This window comes from Protopterus annectens, chromosome 12.part0, assembly GCF_019279795.1.
Source record: "Protopterus annectens isolate FY-2018-M chromosome 12.part0, PAN1.0, whole genome shotgun sequence".
Classification (NCBI taxonomy): domain Eukaryota; kingdom Metazoa; phylum Chordata; order Ceratodontiformes; family Protopteridae; genus Protopterus; species Protopterus annectens.
Genome location: NC_056746.1, coordinates 1,093,220,617 through 1,093,246,015, shown reverse-complemented (window position 1 = coordinate 1,093,246,015; position 25,399 = coordinate 1,093,220,617). Strand labels below are relative to the sequence as shown.

The 25,399-nt window shown below is 36.8% G+C and overlaps 1 protein-coding gene across 1 annotated transcript in view; it reads left to right on the top strand.

The window, feature by feature from the left end:
• Positions 1–25,399, top strand: part of L3MBTL1 (L3MBTL histone methyl-lysine binding protein 1) — a 2,277,156-nt gene that overhangs the window by 1,000,315 nt on the left and 1,251,442 nt on the right. The window contains exon 5 of the mRNA XM_044090108.1: positions 13,637–13,784. Coding sequence (XP_043946043.1) covers positions 13,637–13,784 — 148 coding nt within the window. The remainder of the gene's footprint in view (positions 1–13,636; positions 13,785–25,399) is intronic.

Genomic DNA, 25,399 nt, shown 5'->3' with positions numbered 1-25,399 from the left:
TTACTTATATGAGAAAATCATCATGCTTCCCCTTGATGTTCAATATAGTGTATGTCATTTATGACAAGTTAAAACAGTAGTATAGTTATACTCAAGCCCATGTTATTAAACTGAGTGTCTGTTGTCAATTTAATACTATTTGTTCAGAATATTATTTATATTCTGTGACATTTCATGTTCAGGCTTCTGTTGTTTCTCTTGAACAACTTTGTCAGTTTGATGTCATGTATAAAACATTAGTTACCTTGGTAACCACTTAATTATTATATATGGTCAAGATGGGTTACAAAAATTACGATTCAAGTTAAAGCAATTGCATGACTTGTTATGCATATTTACTTATATAAGAAAATCATCATGCTTCCCCTTGATGTTCAATGTAGTGTATGTCATTTATGACAAGTTAAGACAGTAGTGTTGTTATACACAAGCCCATGTTATTAAAACATGTCTTTAATATCTAAATTCAGCAGACTGCTTCATCTTATATGACGATTATATATTTTATGTCTAGATTTACTAAAATCATACATTACATAACTATTGTGTGTTGGTGTTTTGTGGGGTTTTTTTTTTGGCTGTTGCTTAGTTATTTGAGAGACCACAAGCTGTAATATTTATTCTTAATATTAGCTCCTTCCAAGCATGTTTATACAGTTCATAGACTTTAAATTATGAGACCCTTATAGTTTCTTATTTGTTATAGGTATATTTCCATCCATCCATACACACACATTAGTATTTCAAGCACAGGCAACAATGTCCATCCAGTTTTGTCAGAATATCATTCACTAGTTCATGAGGTGTGTTTCCAGGCTGTTCTTAAAATATCCAAACCAATATTTGTCCTGTTCCATTTTACCAGCCTGTTCCATGCAGTGACCACTCTGTCAGTGAACCACTCAACACACATTCCATTCCCACAGATATTTCCACAAAGGAAATCTGATGACTCTCTAGTACTTCCCGGCAACTCCAAACACCCCGAGAATCAGCTATCCCCATATGCCCAACACGTCCAAGCAAGCTCACCTCCCAGACTCCCAGACCACTGCAAAGGGTACTGCACAAGACCAAGTGCTCTTAGTTTTTCACAATAACTCAGACTTCCACTCTTATGTAAGTCCTTAATGTGTTTGGACCAAAATACATTTTAAATATAAAATTGTACTTACTATTATTAATTTTTTTTTATCAAGAATCCACTTAATGAGCTAAACAAAGTTTTTGGAAGACTGTCAATATGTGTATATGTGTTTTAAAATAGTCCTTTCATTTTATATATATATATATATATATATATATATATATATATATATATATGTGTGTGTGTGTGTGTATTTTTTTAAAACCAAAAATGTCATGGCCGAGAATCATATCGGAGGTTCCTCAGAGCCGTTAAGCTTTATCGTCATTCTGTCAACATTACAGTATCAACCTGAGAGCATCTGTTTATGTTAGTGTGTCTGTGTACTGCATGACAGAGGCTTGCAATGCACCTGAAGCAAAGCTTCACTTCGCTGCAACTTCAAGCCTAAATTCCCTCCCCTTCAGCAAGGCAGCAGCCAGGAAAAGAACAGAGAGCAAACAGATGGAAAAAAAAAACCTCTCAACAAGCCACCACAACAAGAGATAACACACTCCTCTAGCCCTCTCACTCAGCAGACATACAAATAAACCATTCTCTGCCAGAATATCCCAAATCACAGTTATATCCACCCACTTCCCCTGGATCCAGGCTAAAACTCCAACTGTCTCTTCCTAATACACGAGCATCAGTAAACCTCGATCACAAGCCACAACCCACAGCTTCCCTGAGATGAAAACAGCAACATATAACAGCTGCATCCACATACACCATGTCAGGCTTAATCAAACAGCACTCAAAGCTGTGATACCTGCCATAATTGATATTAGTTTTGTTGAGACAGAATAATAATGACATTTGTACTAGCTGCCAGACATGGCTGCATCCACACACACCATATCAGGATTGTTGAAACAGCACTTGAAGCTATGATACCTGCCATAATTGATATTAACTATGTTTAGACAGAATAATACTGACATTTGTACTAGCTGCCAGCCACAGCTGCATCCACACACACCATATCAAGATTGAACAAACAGCAGTCCTAGCTGTGATACCTGCCATAATTGATATTAACTATATTTAGACAGAATAATGATGACATTTGTACTAAGAGCTTGCTACTATTATTTAACTAGGATATACATGACATTTCTAAATCATACTTTAACTGAAGAAGGCATTAGTCTCCATGACAGCATTTTTTTCAAAACACTCTACTGTTACTGCTATTATATATGATATTAATCTGTTACATTTGAGTCTGAACTCTGAGTTATGATGGAATAAACTGGTGCTTGGTAACGTTTTTCGCTTCATTTTTTGTTTTTCTACCTTGTTGAATTAGTTAATTAAGTACTTAAATTATTATAAGTAAAATCAATGAAAAATTAACAAGATAAGTATTCATTGAGTTTAAGTAGGGGAATAGAAACTTCTATGTTTGTATTATATATTGCTTTGTTTGGCTTATATATAATTTAAATAGTAACCCACCTTGACCTACCTTTGTTTGTGAAGAATTATTGGACTCTTTGAACATTCTGAATAAATCATTACTCTTTCTCAGTTGTTTAAGAATCCCTCCTTTTTTAAAATAAAAACAAATGACAAGAAATGTATCATATCAGTTGATACTTTGAGAATTGTAGTTGCAAGAGTTATTTTTTGGGACAGGTATCTTGGAATCAGTTTTTTGTTTCTTCTTTCTAGCATCAGTCCAAGGAATTGTTTCTTTCCTTTAAGAGTAGGGGCCAACCATTCCATTTTTTTCTGGGATAGACACTATGTTGTTGTTTTTGATTAATATAGTAGCTTCTTCTAAGTCATTAAGGGTTCTCATCTCATTGGCAAAAAGTATTTTTATCTTAGCTGGAAAGGCCAGCCAGCTGTGCTTTAATGTTTTTATTTCAACAATTTTATTACTGGCCAGAATTTTTTCCTTTGTTCCAGTATTCTGGAAGAATAATCATCGTCAAAGCTTATCAGGCGTTGATGGTATTTTAAGGGTGATTTTCTCCAAGCAGATTTTAACATTAGTTCCTTTATCCAGAAATTAAAGAAATTTAAGGATGATTTTCTCAAGCAGATTTTAATATTAGTTCCTTAATACAGAAAGGAAAGAAATTTTATAACTATGGACCTAGGTGGAGTATTTGTTGAGTTAGAAGCAGGTTTCCTCAGTGCTGTATGTGCCCTTTCAATTCCAAGTGAAAGCCCCTCTTTCAAGTCTAAAAATTCAGGAATCCAGGTTGTTAAGCAAGAAATAATGTCTTCTTCAGTGTTTTCAGGCAGACCAAAGATCCTTATGTTGTTTCTCCTTTCCCTGTTTTCTAAGTCATCTGTTTTATTAAGAAGCCATGTATTCTGTTTAAGCAGAAATTCTTTTTGGAATTCTTCCTCTTTGAGTCTCCCTTCAATGTCATTTAGAGAAGTCTCTATATTTGTTATTTTTGTATGGTGTTGCTGCAATAGTTCCTTAAGAGTATCAGTCTGTTTTTGAGAATTTAATTTGAGGTTTTCTCAGTCATTTTTAAAACAATCCCTCTTCATAGATAGTTCCTGTAAGGTAGATGTCATCAGTTGCAGTTCTTTTTTCAAAGCAGCATCTGGATGAGAATTCCTTGAGTTGTTCAGTGACTCAATACGTCTCCAAGTTACCTGACATGGAAATTTTTTGTATATCACCACCAAAATTGATATTTATGTAGTTTAGTAGTTTATCTATAGATTTCTGATGTTTTAAACTTGAAAATAATAAAATGTTCCTGTATTATTATAGTAGTTTATGGAGCTCTCAAAATTCACTGCTCTCAGTTGGCCATCTTGGCTCTGCCCCCAGCAGGAAGTTTCTTCTCTTAGCTGAAGCTTTCCTGCTTCCTTTCCTCGTGTCCTATGTCAGTTGCACCTTTTCATTCTTCTAGACCCTTCTGCACCCTCTTATAGCTGGATTGGGACAAGATGATGAATGTATTTGTAAAGGCTCAACTTCAATTTGGTGTCCTCTTTGGTCTCCCTCTGAGTCTAGGACAGCATGAGACTCCCCACCCCCAGTTAAGCTTGAAGGAATTGGTGCCACATGCCCAGTGCTGACTTTGACCACTACCTTTTCAGAGCCATCGTCAAAACAATTGCTGTTTGTTTTGAATCCTTCTGTGCTGAAGTCCTCATTGTTACCTTGGCACAGGTGTTGTCAGTGCCAGAGTTTGGTGTCAGTGGTCATCCTTCTGCATCAGCATTTATGTGGTCAGTGTTAATAGCTTCTGCCCTGTGTATGTTTGAGGAAGGTTCAACACTGAGGTGATCAGATCTGATATTGATGTATGAGCAGGCAACTGCTTTGTCATTTCCACCATAGGCACCATTGAGGCAGAGCCTTTAAGTTGTTTATCATGTCTTGCCCACGTAAGACAGAGAACATTACAGATCAATTTCTGAAGTCTGGTTTGCCTTCTCTGCAGAGGAGCTTGGATGAGTCCCCTCCAAGCCCACATAGGAAGAAGCAGTATAAGAGGAAGCTCATAGACTGTCCCTTAGAGTCGTCTTACCAGACATAGATCTTGAGGAAGGGGGAGGCTTCTATCCAATCCACTCCTGAAGATACTACATTTGGTGAAATCTTAGAAGCAATGAGATAGAGGGGATCATGGCCCTTCAACCCTATTTCCCAGAGGAAAAGATCCTACAATAACTTTTTAGGACCTCAATGTCTGTGGCCTGTTTGGTACCACCACCTGACAAACTCATTAATATGGTCTGTTCCAGGGCATTAAGAGAGCTGGAGTAGTGCTGCTCATCACATGTAAATCTGACAGAGTGTTGCAGACCCCCCCCCCTAAGTATAGACAGCACTGGAGCAAGGATCCCCCCTGGCTATTCGATTGTGGTGTCAGCAGTCACCAAATGTGAGGTCCTAGAGGGGGCTCAAACTATCTGTCCCACCATTAAGGACTCAAGGATGATAGTAGGGTTGGAAAGTGAATATATATATATATATATATATATATATATATATATATATATATATATATATATATATATAGAGAGAGAGAGAGAGCGTGCCTGTCTTGATATTTGTCTCTCTTTTTGCTCAGATTACCTAAGAAAGAGTGAAATAACTTTTACACGTGCTTAGCCAGAAACTCGCAACTCGAGGTGCTAGTAAGAAACCCATTACAGACAAATATTGTAGGGTAACTAGGAAAATCTTCCCAAGTTCTAAGTCACACATTTGTTGTATACTGTTAAATAATTGCAGGCTTTTAAAATACTTGGATTCAGTGAAACAATAATGTGAGAGCCCCAGAGAAGGTAAACTATCTCTAAATTCAACACTGATACTATACTTTTTCACAAAACATTATTATAGATAAAAGAGCATCTTTTGCATGTTTTAATGGGGGGGGGGGTGTATTTCAAATCATTCCCTCCTGGTGCATAATTATAAGTTCAGTTATGAAATATTGAAGGGTATAGGTTATCTGTTTAATAACTATCTATGCTGATTGGCAAGTTTAAACACCTTTGCTGAATTATCACTTAAGACACAGACAAACGTACATTCATATAAATGAAAACAAACCATTTTAACATGTTCCCCGTTACAGACATTATAAAAAAATAACAAGCATTGGAATCTGTCTAAATCCAACCTCACCACCACGAGTGTTAATTATTTTTCTTTTTCTTTTCCACAACTGCATATGCTTCTGCTCTTTTTATATACAAAAGTAGGGATGTTCTCCTAAAACCCTTGCAAGCTGTCGATTGTCAGTGAAAATGGCCCAGTTCTCCTTAATAATGGCTTTAATTGTATTGAACTCACAGCTGTAAGTTAGAATGCAACTATCCTTATTTTTCTCTTCCTTTGGGTTAGGGTGGCCTTGTTGCATAATTCTGCTAAAAGGCCTATTCCATATAGGGTTACTGTTAATTTTAGAATCCCTAGTGGGATCTAGGATCATATGTAACATGTTTGATTCATATTCTCTGATTAAGAAATCATTTTCAAGATCATTCATATTTTTGAGAAAAGGGGCAAAAGCTGTGGTAATGTGTGCTAATCTGCAGCCTAGTGATTGTATTACATTGTGCTTCTGTATATAAAAAGAGCAGAGCAAAAATAAGAAACATCAGGCTGATGTGTCTGTGAGCCACCTACCTGCACTTTCTGTGAGTACTTGATGGAGTGTGACTCATTTGAGTGCCCCTATCTTAAAAAGATGGTGAAAACTTCAGCAAGTGGTAACTGTAATACGGAAGAAGTTGTATATAGGGCCATGTATAATGACTGCCCTGTATTTTATGTGGGTAAGCCTATGAATAAACTGCAAAGGAGGAGCTCAGGTCATCTTTCTGATATTATGCCAGAAGAATGCCTTATCCAAACACTTATTAAAACACCTCAGACATTCTGGTTTTAAATTTATTATTCTGGACTGTGTGGTGATGGATGACCTTGAAGAAGGTGTCAATGGTGGTTTGAAGAAGAAAGAATTATGATGGCAGTTGAAATTAAATGCATTCAGAAAAACAGGACTTAACTACTGTTGCTCTATTAAGAGTGTGTTGAATTTAAGTAAACTGTCACACAATCTGTAAAGGTTTTTTAATTTTTTTTGGGGAATTTTTGAGAAAATATTTTTATATGTAGTATGTTTATAAATATATATGTTTAGTTACGTTAACCTCAATTCTGCTTTGATTAGATTTAGTACACTCTTGCACATAGCTGTGAATTGCCCAGATTTTTGTAGAATGTCTAGAGTTTTGCCTCATATTTTTGGTCTGTTCCTCATGAAATTTGTAATTTTCTGGCAAATCACTGGGAACATCTGAGGGCTGAAGTCACTAAATAATGATATACATTTGTGTTTAAGACTTCATATCCTTCAGAAAATGCATGCTAAGACAAATCCTGTTATTCTAGCTACTTTCTGAGTTTATTAGAGCAATATTTAAAATCTGCCCTTATTTTTGGGCCTTTGCCCCCATTCTGTCAGGCTTTGTCCAGATGTTTTGCATTAAGAGTTGAGAGGTATGCTCTTGTATCATACCAGAGATCTAAACAGTAAATTCAAAACACACATTTTTTTCATGCCGCTATTACCATGAAGTATTTGTATAATTCCCCTATTTAACATACTGGTGCACACTCATGCACACCTTTATACATTACTAATTTACTTCTTCCACTATTTTTGTGTGTTTTTTCTACTGGTTTTCATTGAATAAACATATTTTTGGGGCTATAAACATGAAAACTGTCATGACAGTTTTTTTTTTTGTTTGTTTTTTTTTTGTTTTGTTTTTTTAACTGCGAAGCACTGACATTGTTTCTGAGCTGTAAATAAAATAATTATTTCTGAAATAATTTTTTTCTAAATAATAATTTTTGCTGAGCTATAACTAACTTAGTTTTTATATGCACTAATTCATAGTAATGTCTTTCGGCTTTTCCTGGTTAGGGGTCGCCACAGTAGAACTCCGGTCCGCTAATGATTGGCTGAGTGGATTTTTTATGGTGCCGAGTTGCCAGCCCGATGCCCAACCTTCAAAGAAGGCACACCCATTCACCTATCTGCATGTCTTTAAACGTCACTCGACTGCGAGGAGGACATGCAGACTCCACACAGAAGGCACTCCAGCCGAGAATCGAACGGGAGAACCTCTTGCTGTGAGGCAACAACGTTAACCGCTGCACCACCGCGGCTTCATATTAATTATTATTAGGCAGACATATAGTTATATTTATATTTGTAGTGTTCTAGTTAGATAATGTTTATGGTTTGATAGCTACATGTTTTTGTTGTATAAGTCTAGGTAACTCTCTTTACTTATCTACCTATGTATATGATTTTAGTTGATGTCACAGACCTGATAAGGCTTTATTGCATTATTTAGCCTGAAGCGATTTTAGTTAAAAGTCAGTCTTTTTATATGTATCTCATGCTTTTCTTAATATCTGATTTGAGAATGTAATTTGCAAATAGATAGGTAGTGTTTTCCTTGACTAGGATTTAGTTTGACCTAATCAGTAGTAGTGTGTGAGGGTGGGTACTTGTTGTTCTAAAATTTACTTTTTACAGCCCTGTTTATATTGTATGCTTTGAATAGGCTGGTTTAAAATTAAGCAATGCATATATTTTCCATACCTTCTTCTAAGTGTATAAAAGATTATATGTTTAATACTGTAAAATATTTCTGATTTTTGGTACTGAGGATTGCTTATCTGTAACAAATAAAGGCTTGTTGCTTTGGAAGACTACCTGATCTTCATGATTTCTGGGAAGTATTGTAACTGAGCTCATCAACGAAGTTTTAAGACAATTAGTTTTTTTATCAGTTGCAGACCTTATACATCACATATATTCTTTTGTATAACTGTCATCAATCCAGTATTACATAAATTATTCAATTCGTGCCTTCCCTAAAACCTCACTCCTCCTCCAAATCTTTATTCTGCATGTATTGTTCCCACAGTTTCCACTTTTTTCTATGTAATTTGCTCCTACCATTTACTTAAGATCCCACTTCCAGTTCTTTTATCTCTGTTACAATATTCAGTACTTTAATACAGGTGTTTAGACTTTGATTTCCATTTTCTAGTAATTGTTTTTTTTCAGCATCCAGAATTAAACTTGACAAGGCCTTACTATGTTTATGCAATTCAGATCCTGTATCCTAGCTCAAAAAAATCATTTTCTGGTTATTCCCATTTGCTCACCCAATATTTCTGATAGACTATTCTTTGTAGGCAATTTTTAAAGTCTGCAAACGTATTACACTGCCAAAACATATGTTTTTAGTTACCTCTTTCTTCCTTATCACACCTCCAACATTTGGCATCTCCCTAGGAAAAAATCTTTGCAGTCTGCTTGGGGTATGAAAATACCTATGCAAACACTTCCAAGGAAAAATCCTAAATCTTCTAGACTCTGTTGCATATCTGAGAGCCATACATATGTCCTCCCATTGTTTGCTTGTAAACTGCTTATCCAGTCGCTTTCCCTAATCTTTTCTAGCCTCCTCTGATTGAATCCTAGAGTTATCGTGCAATATTTTATAATCCCTACTAATTATCTCTTTTTTTAACAGCAGCTTCTATTCTAGATTCAACTAAAAACCCTACCAGGGAAGGTCTTTCACTTAGGATTTCCATGTCCCTTTCTGTTTACTTAAACTGTGATATCAATCTCTCACAGAGAAGGCAGTCTCTAGCAGGCAGTCCAAATATCTTCTTGGCCTCTTCCCATTCTATTACCTTTCCCTCTCTAGGTATTTGCCCCAAATACATTGGTTCCCTTGGCAGTTTTCTCCACTAAATTCCATCCTCCCTTGCTTATTCTGTGTACTCCTAATTGCAGTAATCCCTGTTAGTAAAATCTTCTTTCTCCATTCTCATGTTGCCTTAGATCTTATAATACTTTCTGCTACTTTATGAATATAATATTCTGTATGGTGGTTGTTATCCTCCTTAAGTATCTGCATCTAAAATCCCACTTTCTCCTTATTTCTTGAATTTTCCTCTGGATCAGCATCATCATCTCTTTCCACATTGAATTATAGCTTTCTGCTTCTGTTATGTATATGAGCCTTGGCTGTGTAGCTTTAAAATATCCTGCCAAATCAGGTAATCCTAAACTACCTTGTTCTATTGGAAGGACAAACTTATCCCACTTGACTATTGCCTTCTTCCCCTACCAGATAAATGCCGTCAACTCTTTATCATTGTCCACAACTTTTGCTCTGGTTGAGAGAAATATTGACCTGTATATAAAACTAAAGGGACTAAAACAGTCTCACTGCTTGCATCTTGCTATCCATATCCATAAACAAGAGTTTCCAGTCTCTCAGTTTTTGTATTATCTTTTGTTTAGTCTCTTTCCACATATCCTTAGCTGCCATAACAAAATCCTTTTTAATCCATACTCATAAATACTTAATGTTATCATGTCCCAGTAAATATGGGTATTGCTGAACCAGTTCATGTGGGGGTACATAGTTTACAGCTTGAACTAACTTTTGCTGAACAGCAGCAGGATTTTTCCCAGTCATTGTTTTCTCTTCACTTTATGTAGTTGATTTTCTTTCAGGCTCTCAAAGTTTCTTCTTTGCTGTCATCCAGGCAGTGTACTTTATAGCCAATAAATGAATGTTACTAAAACCAGCAGAATTACTAGCCCTTATCTCTCATTTTCTCTTTTTCACACTGGTAGAGCTGAAATTAAGTTGTTGGTCAGTGTGCAACCATCTTGGAAAGCCCCCTGCTGACTGGCATTTTTGACAAGCTTGTAGTCCATGCTGATTCCTCCAAATGGTTAGTGCAAGGGGGATTTCTCCTTACTTCAATCTGCAGTATCTCTTGAGTTTATAATGGCAGAAGGGGTGCAAGTTTTACTGCCCCCTACAAGTAGATGAGTGGAAGATTTGTCTACCACAAATACAGACTCACGGAATGCAGTTTCAGTGACTTAGGTTTTGCTCAGTTCTGCCTTTAGTAAACTTCTTTTTGCACGGTTGACCTCATTTTTATGCTGATTATGTTGTTCTAACCAATATAATAGATATTTTGCCAGAACCAGTAATTAAAAAGAATGACATAGTTAAATATGCTGAAAAATCAACAGCATGAAGTTGAAAACTGAATGACACATATATGCTTAAAATTTGTGGTGTAAAGTTGCAGAGTTTTGATTTTTTCCACACAGTTTACACCTTGAGGATTTGTTAATAAGACCCAGTGGAAGTAGCAATAGAAGCTGCTTTGCAAAACAAAATCTTAAGAATTACTCCTGCCACAACTGACAGTGTTGTATGTCATCTGTGGTCCTAATTACTATAAACAACCAGAAGTAGACAAGCATGAGACAGCAACTGAAAGTGACCAAGAACAACAACAAAAAAAAAGTGTGTGGGGTGGTGGGGGGTGGTGGTATAATGGTTAAGGTGTTTTCCATATAGACACAAGATATAAGGTTTGATTCTTACTCTTGCGAGTCCTTGCTGGGCTTAAAAAGGCCCCCTGGGATTGTTAGCCTAAAATTATAAATGAACCTGTGAATATAAAGAAAAGGACCAGAAGAAAAAAATGGAAAGTTCACAAATAGAGTGACTATTGTAAAGAACTTCTGGAACAACCTCAGGTTTTCCATATAGATGCAGGGTATAGGGCTTGATTATTACCTTTGCGAGACATAGCTAGGCTTAAAAGGCCCCCTGGGGTTGCTAGCATAAAATTACATATGAACCTGTGAATATAAAGAAAAGGACCAGAAGAATGGGAAAGAAAACTGGAAAGTCTACAAATAGAGTGATTATTGTAAAGAACATCTGGAACAACATCAGATTGACCAAGAGCTGATGCAGAAATGGTTAAGGAAAGCTGAATTGAAACCAAAAGATGAAAGGCTAATAAGGACAACCTAAGATATTGGGCTTCCTACACACTGGGTGAAAACAAACAAATGCAAGTTCTGTACAATAGAATCTGAAAAAGTTACACATCTTATTGCTGTGTGTGATACACTCATGATTAATGGTCTGTCTGTATGAACAATGCAATAATTTGACAAGATTATTGCACTGATTATTGTGAAAACACTGTAATACAGCTGAGTAGCATTGGAAACTTGAACCACAAAACATTATCACCAGCAATGCGATGTATATGCAGTGTATCACATGGGATCCCTCATTACCAATAATTCAAAAAAAAAATAGATGCAAGAAAACAAGATATAGTAGTTCAAAAGAAAAAGACAAAAGTAGTATTGATCACTGAAATTGCTATACCCAGGGACCACAGTGTCTTATGTACAGAGAGATACACAAAGTCTTAAAATACAAGGATTTGCTATAAGAAATTAAAGTAATGTGTAAGACAGATATGCAGACAGTTCCAACAGAAATAAGAAAAAGACAGGACTAATAAAAAATAATTTACATTTGTACTTAAATTTGCATCCAGTATATGTTATCCCATATGACCTTCAGGAGGAGACAGTTCTGGGTACATTGTGTGTGCTGAGAAAACTGAAACATTACTAATTTCATGAACTTTAGTTATACCCCTAATTAAGAATGGCACCGAATCCCATCATGGTATATAAAAATAAGCATTTGCAGATATTAAAATGATTACACAAATATAATTTATTTGCAAATAAAAACTCAGTGTGCCAAGTTAGGTACTGTGTAAAGAAGTCATTTGCTTAAAAATCTGCCATAATTTCAGAACAAGACTAACCTCACAAAACACTGGACACATTACCTTTGACAGTTATACTCTTGCTAAACTACAAGTACAACTTTTTCATTATTTATTTGTCCATCACGTAACAAAGCAAAAAGCCAATGTTTACCTTATGCAGTTTATGAAGCAAGTACATCATCTCAGCCAATCATTAATCATACTGTGTCTCACAGTATCACAGTATCCAGGATTAGATCCAAAATGAGGATTTTAGCTCAGCACACAGTTGTCAGGATGACTATGTGGGTGTACAGATGTCAGTTCCAGGTCCAGGTCACATGACAATCATAAAAATGATGAAAGGAAATAAGAACTAAGTACCTCAGATTTTTTGTAAAAGTATGCATTTGTACGCTTTTGTGGGAGGGTATGGGACAGGGAGGATGGTGTTATTCACATGCTTGCTTCCATTAAAATTCCTACAATAACAATTAAAGCAATGTATTAAATCAGTGAGATTTTAATAGTACTCATTTGTCAAAGGGGGAAGAAATCAACTTAGTGTTCTGAATAAGAAAGCATTATTGTAGACAAGCTGGGTGAGAGATAATTTGCATAGTACCATAAAAGTTGTACAGCAATAAGCTTGGTCCTAACTGCCATAAAAAGGTGGAAAATAACAACACTGGTTGTCATATTCAACATGGATCAGATTCGCTTATTGTAATACTCCTTAGTTTTCCATGTTATTCCACTCTTCATAGAGTTGCAGAGGATGGCATAAATATCATAAGAACAGGTACTCTAACAACAATTTGCCTGTAGTTTTATCACATCATGTTATGTGCTGATAATGTTGACATTTCCTTGATGTGTGCTTATTTTCCGGTCCTTGAATGTATTTAGTTATGAACACAGGTTAGCTTTCTTCACTGCATTTTTTATTGCCTATTTTTTGCTCTTCTAAAAGGATCAGTTTGGAAAAGGCCAAGTTGTTGTTTCTTTCTGATAATATTTTTAAAATACACTTTTATACTTTTCTTCTCTTTTTCCACTGAATGTTCGGAAAGGCAGTGTGTCAAGCACAATGTTGGGTCATTTAGGACTTGTCAAATCATTATTTTTAAAATATGCTTATGGCCTGAGAAAATGCATAACTCATCCCATGTGCATCTTGTATGTTTAGAATAGTATGTTTTTCAGCTTGTACATAATGATAGTTCATTTAAATTCTGAAGGCATTTTTATATGTGTGTTAATACTATTTGTATTAAAGTTACAGTATGAGGTACGCAGGTATGTTCAGATGATATAGCATCTCTGAGTTATTCCCTGAATTTTTTGTTCTGCAGGTAGCCAAGACGTCTTAAACAGCAGCATGGCACCAACGGTGGAGGAAGACCACCAATGCAAATCCTGTGGTCATACCTATTCTGGTGACCCTCTACGAAGCACTGCAGGGTACTGTAGTGAACGGTGTCATCAACAGTTTATAGACAGGTATGTTGTTTCAGGCAGTGTGTAGTCTTGTAAAAATCAAGTAACATTTCTTGTATTCTATGTGGATTACGATGACTTCTGGTACTGTGTAAGTGAAATTATAAAAAAGGGTGATGGTCATTTTCAACGCTGTGTTATACATGGTTTAGTTTGATGAAATATTAATTGCACTAAAATTGCATTTGTTAGCAGTTTTGTAAAAAATAACATTAGTTTCAAAGTTCCTGCTTTTTGGAATTATAACATGAAGGACAGCCATTAAGAGATTATTTAGATAAATAGTAATTTGCAGGAGCAAAATGAAGGGTCTATATCAGTTGAGCGAAAACCCCTTTACGCGAATACGGATACGTCGAACTACATTGCGTGAAGTACGTAAACCTCGAACGGTCAAAATCGCAAATTCCGAAATGTCGATTTGTTTTGGTTGGCCCATCTGAGGTATAGCTCCGTAAGGTAAGTGTGCGATAGATAGGCCTTTAGGGTTAGGATTTGAGTTAAGGTAAGTGCATAGATAGGTAATGTATATAAGATTTAGTGTAGTGTTAGATGTAGGGATTTTTTTAAGTGTATGGATGTATGTTATTTATTTTGTTTGGGTGTATATTTGTACGGGAAGTGTGCGGTAGTTACGGACCTTAGGGTTAGGGAGGGGTTACGGTTAGTGCATAGATAGTTGTGTATGTGGGGTTTAGTGTAGTGCTGGAAGTAGGGTTTTGTTAAATGTATGTATTTGGATTATTTATTTTGTTTGGGTGTATGTCTGTAGGGTTTGGTTAGTGTATGTATGTGGTTTATTTATTTTGTTTGGGTAGGTACTAAGTAGCGGGTGGTGGGGTTGGCCGACTATTATAGTTTGATATTTTATTTTTCGCGGTTTAGTGCATTCGGGATTTTCGCAGTTCAAGGTATAGGGGTCGATGTTTAGGTATTCGCTCAACTGATATAGACCCAAAATGAATGCTGTTTTTAGAGCAAGACTGAGTACCAGAAATGCAAAAACACTAATATTATTTGTATGTGGTTGCCAGAGTTTTGGTCATAAAATGGTATAAAATGTTACATCTGTGCAGTAAACTAGCATCTGGAGCTTTGGTAGCATGTCATAGTTTATTTTGAAAGAAACAGTGTAATTTCTGTTTTTGGATGGTATATGCAATTGTATACAAGAGTTATATAGTTGTGTTATGGGATGCTTTATCCAGACTTCTAAAAAGGTGTTTACTATCACCATAAATTAGAGTAAATATTTGCATTTAAAAATACTCAGAATAACCTATGTTAACATTTTAACTCAAGTATGTTTATGCCAAGTAGAGTCTGTTCAGAAATAAGAAAAACATGTAGATAAATTGTATCTTTAATGTAATTCTTTTTCTTCTACATTATAATTATTCTGTTCTTGATATACTCTGACACTGCAGCTGTTGTTTGGCTATAATAACATATTCTGTATGCATAGTATAATTCTGTCATTCTGACATCCCATGCTTATTCTGTATGAATAACTAGGTCCTTAAGGGTATACATCTTATATATGAGAGTTCATAGTCGGGTGGCTAGAAGAGAAACAGTTTGAGAGATGCTATGCATGTTAGATTTATATTCTTATTAGAAAATGGTGAGGCTCTTTTCTACAGGTGGTTGATGTGAAATTTCTTGACTGTCAGTACATTGAAGAAAACAATACCAAAAAACAACGCTGAACACAATTTGTAAGTGTGTGCCAGAAGTGATTCAATTATTCTGGGAGATTACTTTCTTTTTTTTTTTGAGTTTGTGTGACCATGGATGTGTATGTATAAGTTTGGGGGTGGGGGTCTGCTTCCCTGCAGAAAAACACTTTAAGATGTATTTTGCCTTTCTCTAGTTTGGGCATTATTTTACAGCGTTTCAGATTGTTGGCATTGTGGAATAGAGTAACATAGCAGAACCAAGGTATGACATAGACTCAAAAATATGTGAAGTATAAAGTTGGGTGTTAACATTTTGTAAGGAAGATGGCAAATGTATAAGAGATCATATTTAGCCATATGTGGAAAATTGATTAGAATCTGTATAAAGGACAAGGCATTTACAGACTGAAGTCTTAGGAAGCTTTGGAAGGAAGAGAAGATGTATATTTTGTGATGCTAAGAAAGACAAATGTCTCATGATCAACTCAAGACTAATAACTTCACATTTCCTTTGTATCTTGTTTAAAATGTGGACTGATATTTGAAGACATGTAAAGCTGTTAATAACTATATGTATATTTTTTTCTGAAAAGTTTAAATGCATTGTGTAAAAGTGTAAAATATTTTGCTGAAAATTCAAATAGATTGTGATATCAGATTGCGGGATAGTTTTGAAATGCTTGAAAGAAAATGAAAATATACTGAATTAAAGTTTTACAATGCAATACATAAGTGACATTATGAAGAACAAAGAAATCCTGGATAATTGCTATTTTTGAATCTCCACGAACATTGTTTATTGGAAGCAGTTGCAAGTTTGCAGTATTTGCAGAGTAGCAATTTTAAATTTAAAAATGTGGGCTTTTTACATATTTGTCAGTTGCTGTTGGGGGAAAAAAGGGCAGGGGGTTGATGTACTGTAGTAAAAGTCCGTTGACGTATGAACAGCCCTTAAGAAATGGTAGTAACTGTAGAACACTGGATTCAGTAGTGATGTAGTTTTTGAGTGCTCTTTGGTAACCACCTGCATTTTTTCCCATTTTAAATTAGTGCAATTGTGTGAGCAGGCTGAGTTGACATTTACTCAGTAACATGCCTTTTTCTTTCACCTTTCTTAATATGTGCAATCTGATATCACTTTATTTGGATAGGTAGATAGACAGATAGACAGACCAATAATTCCATATGGAAGTAATCTGTTAGCCCTATTTAACTTCCCTACATGTAGCATATTTTAAAGATAGAGAGTGGGGTATTAAGTGGGATCTAAGCAATCTTTTCATAGGAAATGAGGGAAAAAAATCAGAGAAGTTGCAATGACCTGATTACATCCCATTGTATGTTATGCTAGTTAGTAACTGGTAAACCAGTCACTGGCACCTGCCAATGGATACAACAGCTGTTACTGTAGTTATTGCCTTAATATTTTGATGGGTACAAAGAAAGAGTGAAGAGGTGCCAATGTTATGCAATAATGAAGAGGTGCCAATGTTATACAATAATGTCAAACAATGACTACACAGTGGATTATGCTAGATGTGCTAGATTTAGTGATCTGGCATTACAGAGGTATGATTGGCAGTGATGTGACACTTTCTCAGCATCTGGCAAGGTTACTGTACACAGCCTGAATTACTTCTGCTTCTGGAAGTCTGATCCTTTTCATATGATTGACTAAAAATGCACCTTTTGAGTGAAAAGATTATATTGAACTGGTGATAATTTGAGTTAAAAGTCTAGAAAGTAGTAAAACAAGGTAAGACACTGATGAGTTGTTTGATTAGTGTTCTGTAATGAAATTCCGAACGTTGAAATAAAAAAATCTTATTTAGCCAGTTGCAGTTGGTTACCCAACATGAATCAATGCTGAGTGTGTGGTTAGTTTAATTTAATTAAGTAAAGGACATTTTAAGCCCTAATTAGACCTGAAAATATTTTTTAATGAAAAACCTCCCTTGTCTGTGATGCATCCCTGCCATATATATATATATATATATATATATATATATATATATATATATATATATATATATAGTGTCATTGATTCCAAGTGTCTCATATGTAGAACTTGTTATATACCCCTGTCAGTTCACCTTAGACCACTGAAAGGGGTCTCCAGATGCTGGTAGCTAAGAATTCTTGATAATGCACCTTCCCCATAAATGGAAGGCATCCCTGAGATGATCAGCATTACTCCCCAATGCAGAAAATAGATGTCTGACTTAAATGACATGGTGGAAGAGGTTATAGTTATAAAATGGTCAGACACAATTAAGCAGAAGATGAGAAAGAATGTTACTACTTTTTAACCAGTGCTGGCTCTCTCAACCTTTATCCTCTCCTTGAGTAGCTTAACAATATTTTGTAATTAAAATAACATTTGGTAGTAACACATTTGCGTAGAAATACTTTGGATGTTAAAATCAGCAAAGTATAACAGAAATGTGGGTAAACATTGGTATGCTACCATATATAAGTAGGTTATATGTATGTGGCTTGAATGGCACAGGGAAGGATGATACCATATTCAAACACTACCAGGGTGATTGGGCAGTGAATAAGTCACAGTTCGGTACCACACAGTGCTGTACTGTACTGTACTGTAGATCTAGCTTGGGATTCGAAATACTGGCAAAGCCAGTCCACGTTTTATCAAAAAAAAAATAAAAAATTAAAAAAAAAGCTGACTGAGCATTCAGGGGATACACTGGTATGAGTGTAGGGACAGACAGTAAGCCAGAATGATTGTTTTAGTCACTTGTTGTATGTTTATATAACAGATTCTAGCACTTGTAATGACAGCTAAAAAAACACTTTTATATTGTATTCAGTGGCTTATGGAAGGAAGAGAGATATATGAATTAAGAATATTTATATCTGCCTTAGGAAACAAATGCCTATCCTTTTAGTCAAGCTAGATGCTACCCGTAATACACTTGTAGTGCAGTTTCCAGATTTAATTATATCAGGGAAGAGATATCATTATTTCAAGTACTAGCCATTCAAGTAGTAGCCAAGTTTGTGAGAAAATGTATCAGTGCATTTTGCACTGGTCAGAGAATAGTAATATGAGTGTACTGATGTGAATGTCATTTTCATGAGGTAACATATATGTGCTACCCTAGCCAGAGAAAATGTAATCATGATGCTGAAATCTCCTTTCTCAATATCCAGATGAGACTTTAAATCGAGGTCCTAAATGCTTGAGTTGATGGTACCACAGGTGGATGTAAAAGACCCAGTGGCACCTATTGAAAAGAGTGAAGTTACCTGATACCTGGCCAAATTTCTCCAAGGAGAATAAATGCCACCTCAGGTCTCTCCTTAAAAGAGTCCACTAGCATAGTGGGAATAAACTGGTCAACAAAGGATAAATAAAAAAATAAATTACAGAAAGAACAATTGCAATAAACAGGAGCTAATATTACAAAACTAAATAAATAAATAAATACGTGAGAAAAGTTTAAAAAATATGTTTTTAGTTTTGTTGTAAGAGTGAGGAGTCCATGTTTCTTTACATTTTGATAATCAATTATGTTCACTAAAGCATATTTTATGTTCAACATTAGATCACTGTAGCCTAAGCTATATGACTGCTACCCTAGTGCTACAGGCCAGCTGTTCAAAGCTAAAGGGTGGCCTCCACTTACTGTAACTGTCAGGAGATAGAGAGGAGCTCCTTGTAAGTGACATAGCCTGTAAAGCTCAAAGCTTTTTTTGTTTACAAAGAGTGCTCCTTTGTCCCTGTGATACTGTTGATTGGTCAGTGATCTTCCAAGACTGGGCAGAAAAGTCTCCTATTGGGGAAAACCTTTTACTAAACTGTGTTTTTTTTTCTGTGAAAATATGTTGTGTTTTTCCAGGAAACTTATTTGAAAATTTGGACTGTCAATTCTTGTCAGGGGAATATTCTATGTAAATGCTTGTGTGAACAGCTGTGTAAAAATATTATTTTGTTTACTTTTTTCGTATAGGTTGTAGAAGTCTTCTGCATTAGTGGCAGGACTTTCTGCATATGCAGACTGTCATTGTCTTTTCTTACCTGAACCTGGTTTGACAGTCTTAAAACTTTGCTGACTCCTCTTCTTCCCATCTTCAGTACTTTATGCTTGGCGAACCTGTGGACTAGATACCAGTCTCTACGATTCTTCCTTCCCCTGTACACATTAACAATGAATTTAGTTAAGGGAGTCTTTGGGTATCAGGCTAACTCCAGTTGTACCTCAGCCACTGAAGGGTGACTCTGCGGTGTCCAGTTTTGGTTCCCCAGTCTTTTTCCCTTGTCTGAAGATTGGGTAGAGATGTGTGAAGGTTGCTAGGCCAGCCAAATAGAATTTGATACATAATTCTGGCATTTGTAAATATAAATGTAAAATACAGGCTTGTTTCTTAAATGAAAGAAAACACTGTAAAATGTTGAACTTCAAGATTGTAGCAACATTGCCATCTGCTGTAAGGAAAATTAAGTCAAGCATTTCAAATCTTTCTTTTGAAATTAAAATTATTTCATCACTGCCTTTGATGTTTTACAATTCTGCTCCTGTCTGGCTAGATGAAGGCTTCCTGTCTGTTGTTTTAAGGCTAAAGTTAATGACCAGAATTTACATGTGGAATGTCCTTTATTGCTCTAAGTGTAAAAGAATGTAAATGCAGTTTCTGTGTGGCCTGGGAACCAGGAAGGTGTAAAAGATGATGTAATGTTTAGCAGAACTGATGTTTCAATTTAAACAGAGAGAACCATAGATTATTAAGCATTTTTGTCTTGATATCCAACCTACAGCACTACCTGTTGTCTTAAGTAAGTTATCTTAGAAGTGTGTTTTCATGTAGAAATAGCTAGGAGTATAAAGATTAGACTAAGTGTTTTTCTGTTATGTCAGAACTGTACCACTGAATTATTTAAGTTTCTTTGTGATCTCTGAACTCTTGCATAGCACTGTGGTGTAGTAGTATTGTCTTGTGTTTTTAGTATTTATTATTAAATATTTTAAACCCTTTTCAACTGTGGCTGGTTTATGTAGAGATAAGTTAAGCTCTAGAGTACATTGTATATTTATAGAGTTTATTGTACTAAGCCCTTCCAATAAGCCTTGATTGCTTAAGTTACACTACTATTGTATAATAATATTGCACGGGGGGCCACAGTGGTGCAGCAGTTAGTGTTGCCACTTCACAGCAAGAGGTTCTCTGGTTCAATTCTTGGCTGGGGTGCCTTCTGTGTGAAGTCTGCATGTCCTCCCTGTGGTCGCGTGGGTTTCCTCTGGGTGCTCCGGTTTCCTCCCACATCCCAAAGACATGCTGTAGGTGGATTGGACACTCTAAATTGGCCCTAGGTGTGAGGGCGTGCGTGTGCCTTCTGTGGAAGGTTGGGCGCTAGCCTGGCAACTCGACACCGTAAAACTCCACTGCCAATCATGAGCAGACAGGTGATCCGCTGTGACGGCCCCTAACCGGGAAAAGCCGAAAGAAGAAGGAGGATAATAATATTGCACAGTAATAATTGGACACCCTTTTAAGGGCCTTTGGGTAGCTGATAATTATTAGCTGGTGGTGACAGGAATTACTACTGTGTAGTCTGGGTAAAGGGGCACAGCTGGAGAATCTGTGTCAGCCTTTCCCAGGAGTGTCTGTGAAGTTGTATAAATACTTATCTCAAAGTGTGTGTGTGTGTGTGTGTGTGTGTGTGTGTGTGTGTGTGTGTGTGTGTGTGTGTGTGTTTGTCAGCTACTTGGACAGGGACACGAAACACTGGTTGGACAGAGCGGGTACTGGAGGTTAGCTTGCCAGCTAGGCTGAGATCAGGACCCTGTAGCTGTGCCAGTGGGGAGTCTTAATGGGGACCTGGGGAGCAAGGGAGCGACCAGCCCCGTCTGACTGTGATCTCTGTGTGCTCTTAAGGGAAATTGCACTTTACTGTGTGTATTTGTTTTCCTTTCCTCTCATATATGAGATGCCCTCTCTGGTGTTAGTGTTGAGAATTGAGGCTCCTTGATTGCTGAGCCAGGGCACAGGCGTCACACCTTGGTATCTGTGATGTAGCACCTACAGCAAGTGAAGACTGGGAGATAGAATAGGATCATAGGATTATAGGATGTTACTAGCATATAGGCCCTGAGACCCTTACAAGCCTAGCCAAGAATTTAGCCCATGTTCCGAAGCATCCCATGTTAGAATCATCCTTTGCAGCTGTAGGGATTGCCCAGCGTGGTAAGGGAGAATCAGTCTTGCTTGTCTTGGGGGAAGTGGCAAGTGTTTTATTTAATAGCTGGGATAAGGAGCCTGGGTCCCATGAAATTGCCTGTTTTGAGTCAGTCCTTTTCCAGGGGATATCCAAGAAAAAGGAAAGAAAAGATAAAAAAATGTGGGTTTTCCTGTTTTTATTTCCACGAACAGGAAAGATTTGCTAGGGAATTATTTTCTGTTTTTTTTTTTCCTTCCCCAATTCCTTCTGCTGTGAAGAAAAGGAAAATTGTTTCCTGACTTTCTGACTCTGAAATTCAACAGGATTTGGAGGGTGAATGTTGTGCTTCAGGATTTTCTTCTCAGCCTAAAGATTCTGATTCTGAGGAAAGTATTGCTGCAGATTTCCCTCCAGAAGACCTTTCTTATTTTGAAGCTTTATCAAAAATGAAATAAGTTTTCAGTGGGATCAAAATTAAATCCTGATTGCTTAGCAAATGTTTTGATGATTTGCTACAGTTGGATTTTCCCCATTCAGCAATTTTTCCTCCTGTGTTATCTGATATTTTTTTTTTCTTACAGCTTTGTCTGATAGGTTATACAGGGTACCACAGACTCACAAATTCCTGTTTGCTACCCTCAAAAGCTGATCCTGCAGTGTTTCTCTGTCCAAAACTGTATATGCTAAAGAAATTGCTAATGCTAACCCATTTCCCCTGACAAGAATGGGAAAGCTTTTGCAGATTTGGTAGGAAAATGTACTTTTCCGCCACTTTAACATTCAAAATTCTAAACTTCCGGGCCCATATGTTAAAGCTTTCACTTCTGTTTTGAGAACATAAAAAGTTAACTGTGAACATCCCCTCTTATGAGGTGAAAAATTATTTGAATTCCTCTTTTAGTGTCTGCTTTTCATGTAATTAAAAATGTCTTTAAATGTTTTTATGATGCTGCAGACACTGTCTCCAGAATGGCTGCTTCTGGGTCAGACATGCAAAGATTTGTTCGGTCATATAATCTTCCTGAAGATGTTAAAACTAAAATTTTAAATTCTCACAGGGCAGGGAAATTCTGTACGGCCCTTCTGCAGCTGAGGTGGTTAAGAGGTCTGATGAGTAGGCAAATCTTCCAGCCTTCCTTTTTAAGGGCAAAAAAATTTTCTTTCCACCTCGCCTTCCCTTCTTCAATAAACAGTTTATGCAGCTAGGTGATTACAAACAAGATTTTAGAAGGCAATGACAAGGAGGCTCTAAAAAGAAAGGAAAAGGCTCTCAAAACCAAGGACAGTCTAAAAAGTCAGAATGATTATTACCTTTTCAAATTCCCTGCCAGCTTTTTCCTCCCTGTGAGTCTTCACCTACCCATGTGGCAGCACAAAACATTGTTGCAGATAACTGAATTTTGAAAATCATTCAGCAGAGGAACACTTGGCAGTGGGATTCCCTCCCTCTGTCCTTTTTTTTCCAAGAGATTGCTCTTTGCCCATTAACCCAGTTTCACATTTTTCCTCCTCTTATGAAGCAAATGTTTATCTGAGGGACTCAAAGAATCAGTTCCCACAGACAAGAGGGGAAGATGATTATATTCAAGTATTTTTCTTGTGCCAAAGAGAGATGGGACTTGGAGGCCTGTGCTAGATTTTTCCATTCTCAATCTTTTAATAAAGGTTCCAAAGTTTAAAATATTGTCCTTTCAGACCCCCCTGTTACCTTGATTCCTTTACCAGCTTTCATGATAAAACTAGATTTAAAAGATGCTTACCATCACTTTTCCATTGGCAAGCACTTTAGATTTATTTTTAGATGTTCTGTATCTGGCTCGCATTACCACTTCTGTCTGTCTTACCCTTTGGAGTATCTATGCTCTACGGATATTCACAAAGTGTCTGGCTCTAGTAATTGCTTATTGCAGACACCAAGGTATGCACATTTTTCCAGTGTTCCAAGTGTTCAGAATCTTCTATTCAGTCTAGGGTTTCAAATGAACTTACAGAAATCTTCTCGTATCATGTCTCAAAGAATTGTTGTCCAGGGATGCCTTGCAGATTCTCTTTGAGAGGTGTCTTTCTTTCTCCAGACAAAGTAAAAGTGTTCCAAAAGTTCTTGAGTTTTTCCACTAAAAAAACAAGCATCTGCCAGAGAATTTCTCAAGGTTCTGGGGTACATGGCTTTTGTGCTTTTTCTGATTCCCATAGCTAGACTACACATGAGTAAAATGCACTGGTTCTCACATCAGTCTGGACTCAGCACCTTCATACTTTATCTTTTTAGATACCTATTTTGGGGTTTGTAAGGAGGAAGGTTATGTGATGGGTAGTTCTTTCATAATCTAGGTCTCCTATTCTCCCTTCCACTTTCTTGTCAGTCTGTTACAACAGAAACTTCAAACTTGGCTTGAGGAGCAGTTTCAAAAAGAGTGAAAGTACAAGGTATGTGGAACAAATGACAGACAAAACACATAAATGTCAAAGAATTGTTGGCTTTAATAAACACTTTTAAAGCCTTGAATCATTTCTGGTCTCCAGGGCCTATACAGCCTTTTTATAGACAACATCAAAATGATGTACATTTGCAAACGGGATTACAAGATCTTAGTCCTTTCCTTTGCAGACTTGCAAAGGGTAGTAACTCAACTCAGTTTGATTGTTTGGGTTACGTAAATTTTGTCAGTGCTAGACATTGTAGCAGGCAAGCTATACAGGACCAGGACAGACCATCGTGAATGGAAACTTCACTTTTTAGGCAAAGTTCAAAGAACAAAACCACCACCGTAACAGGTACAAGCATGCAAAATCTGAAGGTAATGCTACTCAATGCTAGAAGTCTAAACCTCAAAATGCACTCTCTCGAGGCACTCCTAAAAATGGAGAACATCGATATCTGTGTAGTAACTGAGACCTGGTTCACGGCTCCAGAGAGCACCCCTGCAATACCAGGCTACAACTCTTACCACACTTTTCAGCCACCAAAGCAGGACTGAAACACTAAAGGTGGAGGAGTGTCAATATTCACCAAGGATATTCACACCACCAGGCTAGTTGCCCAACACAATGCGTCTGAAATTCTCTAGGTAAGACTGCAATCCAAATTGTAGCTTGCTACAGATCCCCCCACCATACCCCAAGATTCTCACTACACCTTTCTAAACATACTGGAAAATATTAAGATAGAACCAAACACCCTAATACTGGGTGATTTTAACTACCCTGCCATTAACTGGGAAAGCTACTCATGTACCAACACCTTTGCCCAGCGGTTCTTGGAATTCATAAATTCCAATGCCCTGGATCAACTAATCCATAGTACCACCAGGGGCTCCAATATCCTAGACCTGGTCGTTACCAACATGGGAAATCGATGCTCCACACCTATGGTCACCCCCTCCCTAGTCACGTCTTACCATAAGCTAATCACCCTTAACATCCACATCCCACCCCCACCCCCCAGTAAGGAAACCTCCATAAAAAACTTCTCCAAAGCCAACTTCATGCTACTCAAGTCAGAAGTGACAAACTTCATGACACCCATGCAGACGGAAGCTGAAAATTCAACTGCTGAATCCTACTCTAAGGCACTGTACGAGCACATCCACTCATGCATAAATCGTGCCATTCCAAATAGAACCAAGATGCTCTCATCCAAAAAAAGAAGCCAATCTGGTGGTCCCCTGCCATAAACAAACTTTACAACAAAAGGAAGAAACTGTTGCAGAAAAGAGGAAAATCCCAGGATGTAAAAAACTTCCTTACCAGCCTCAGTA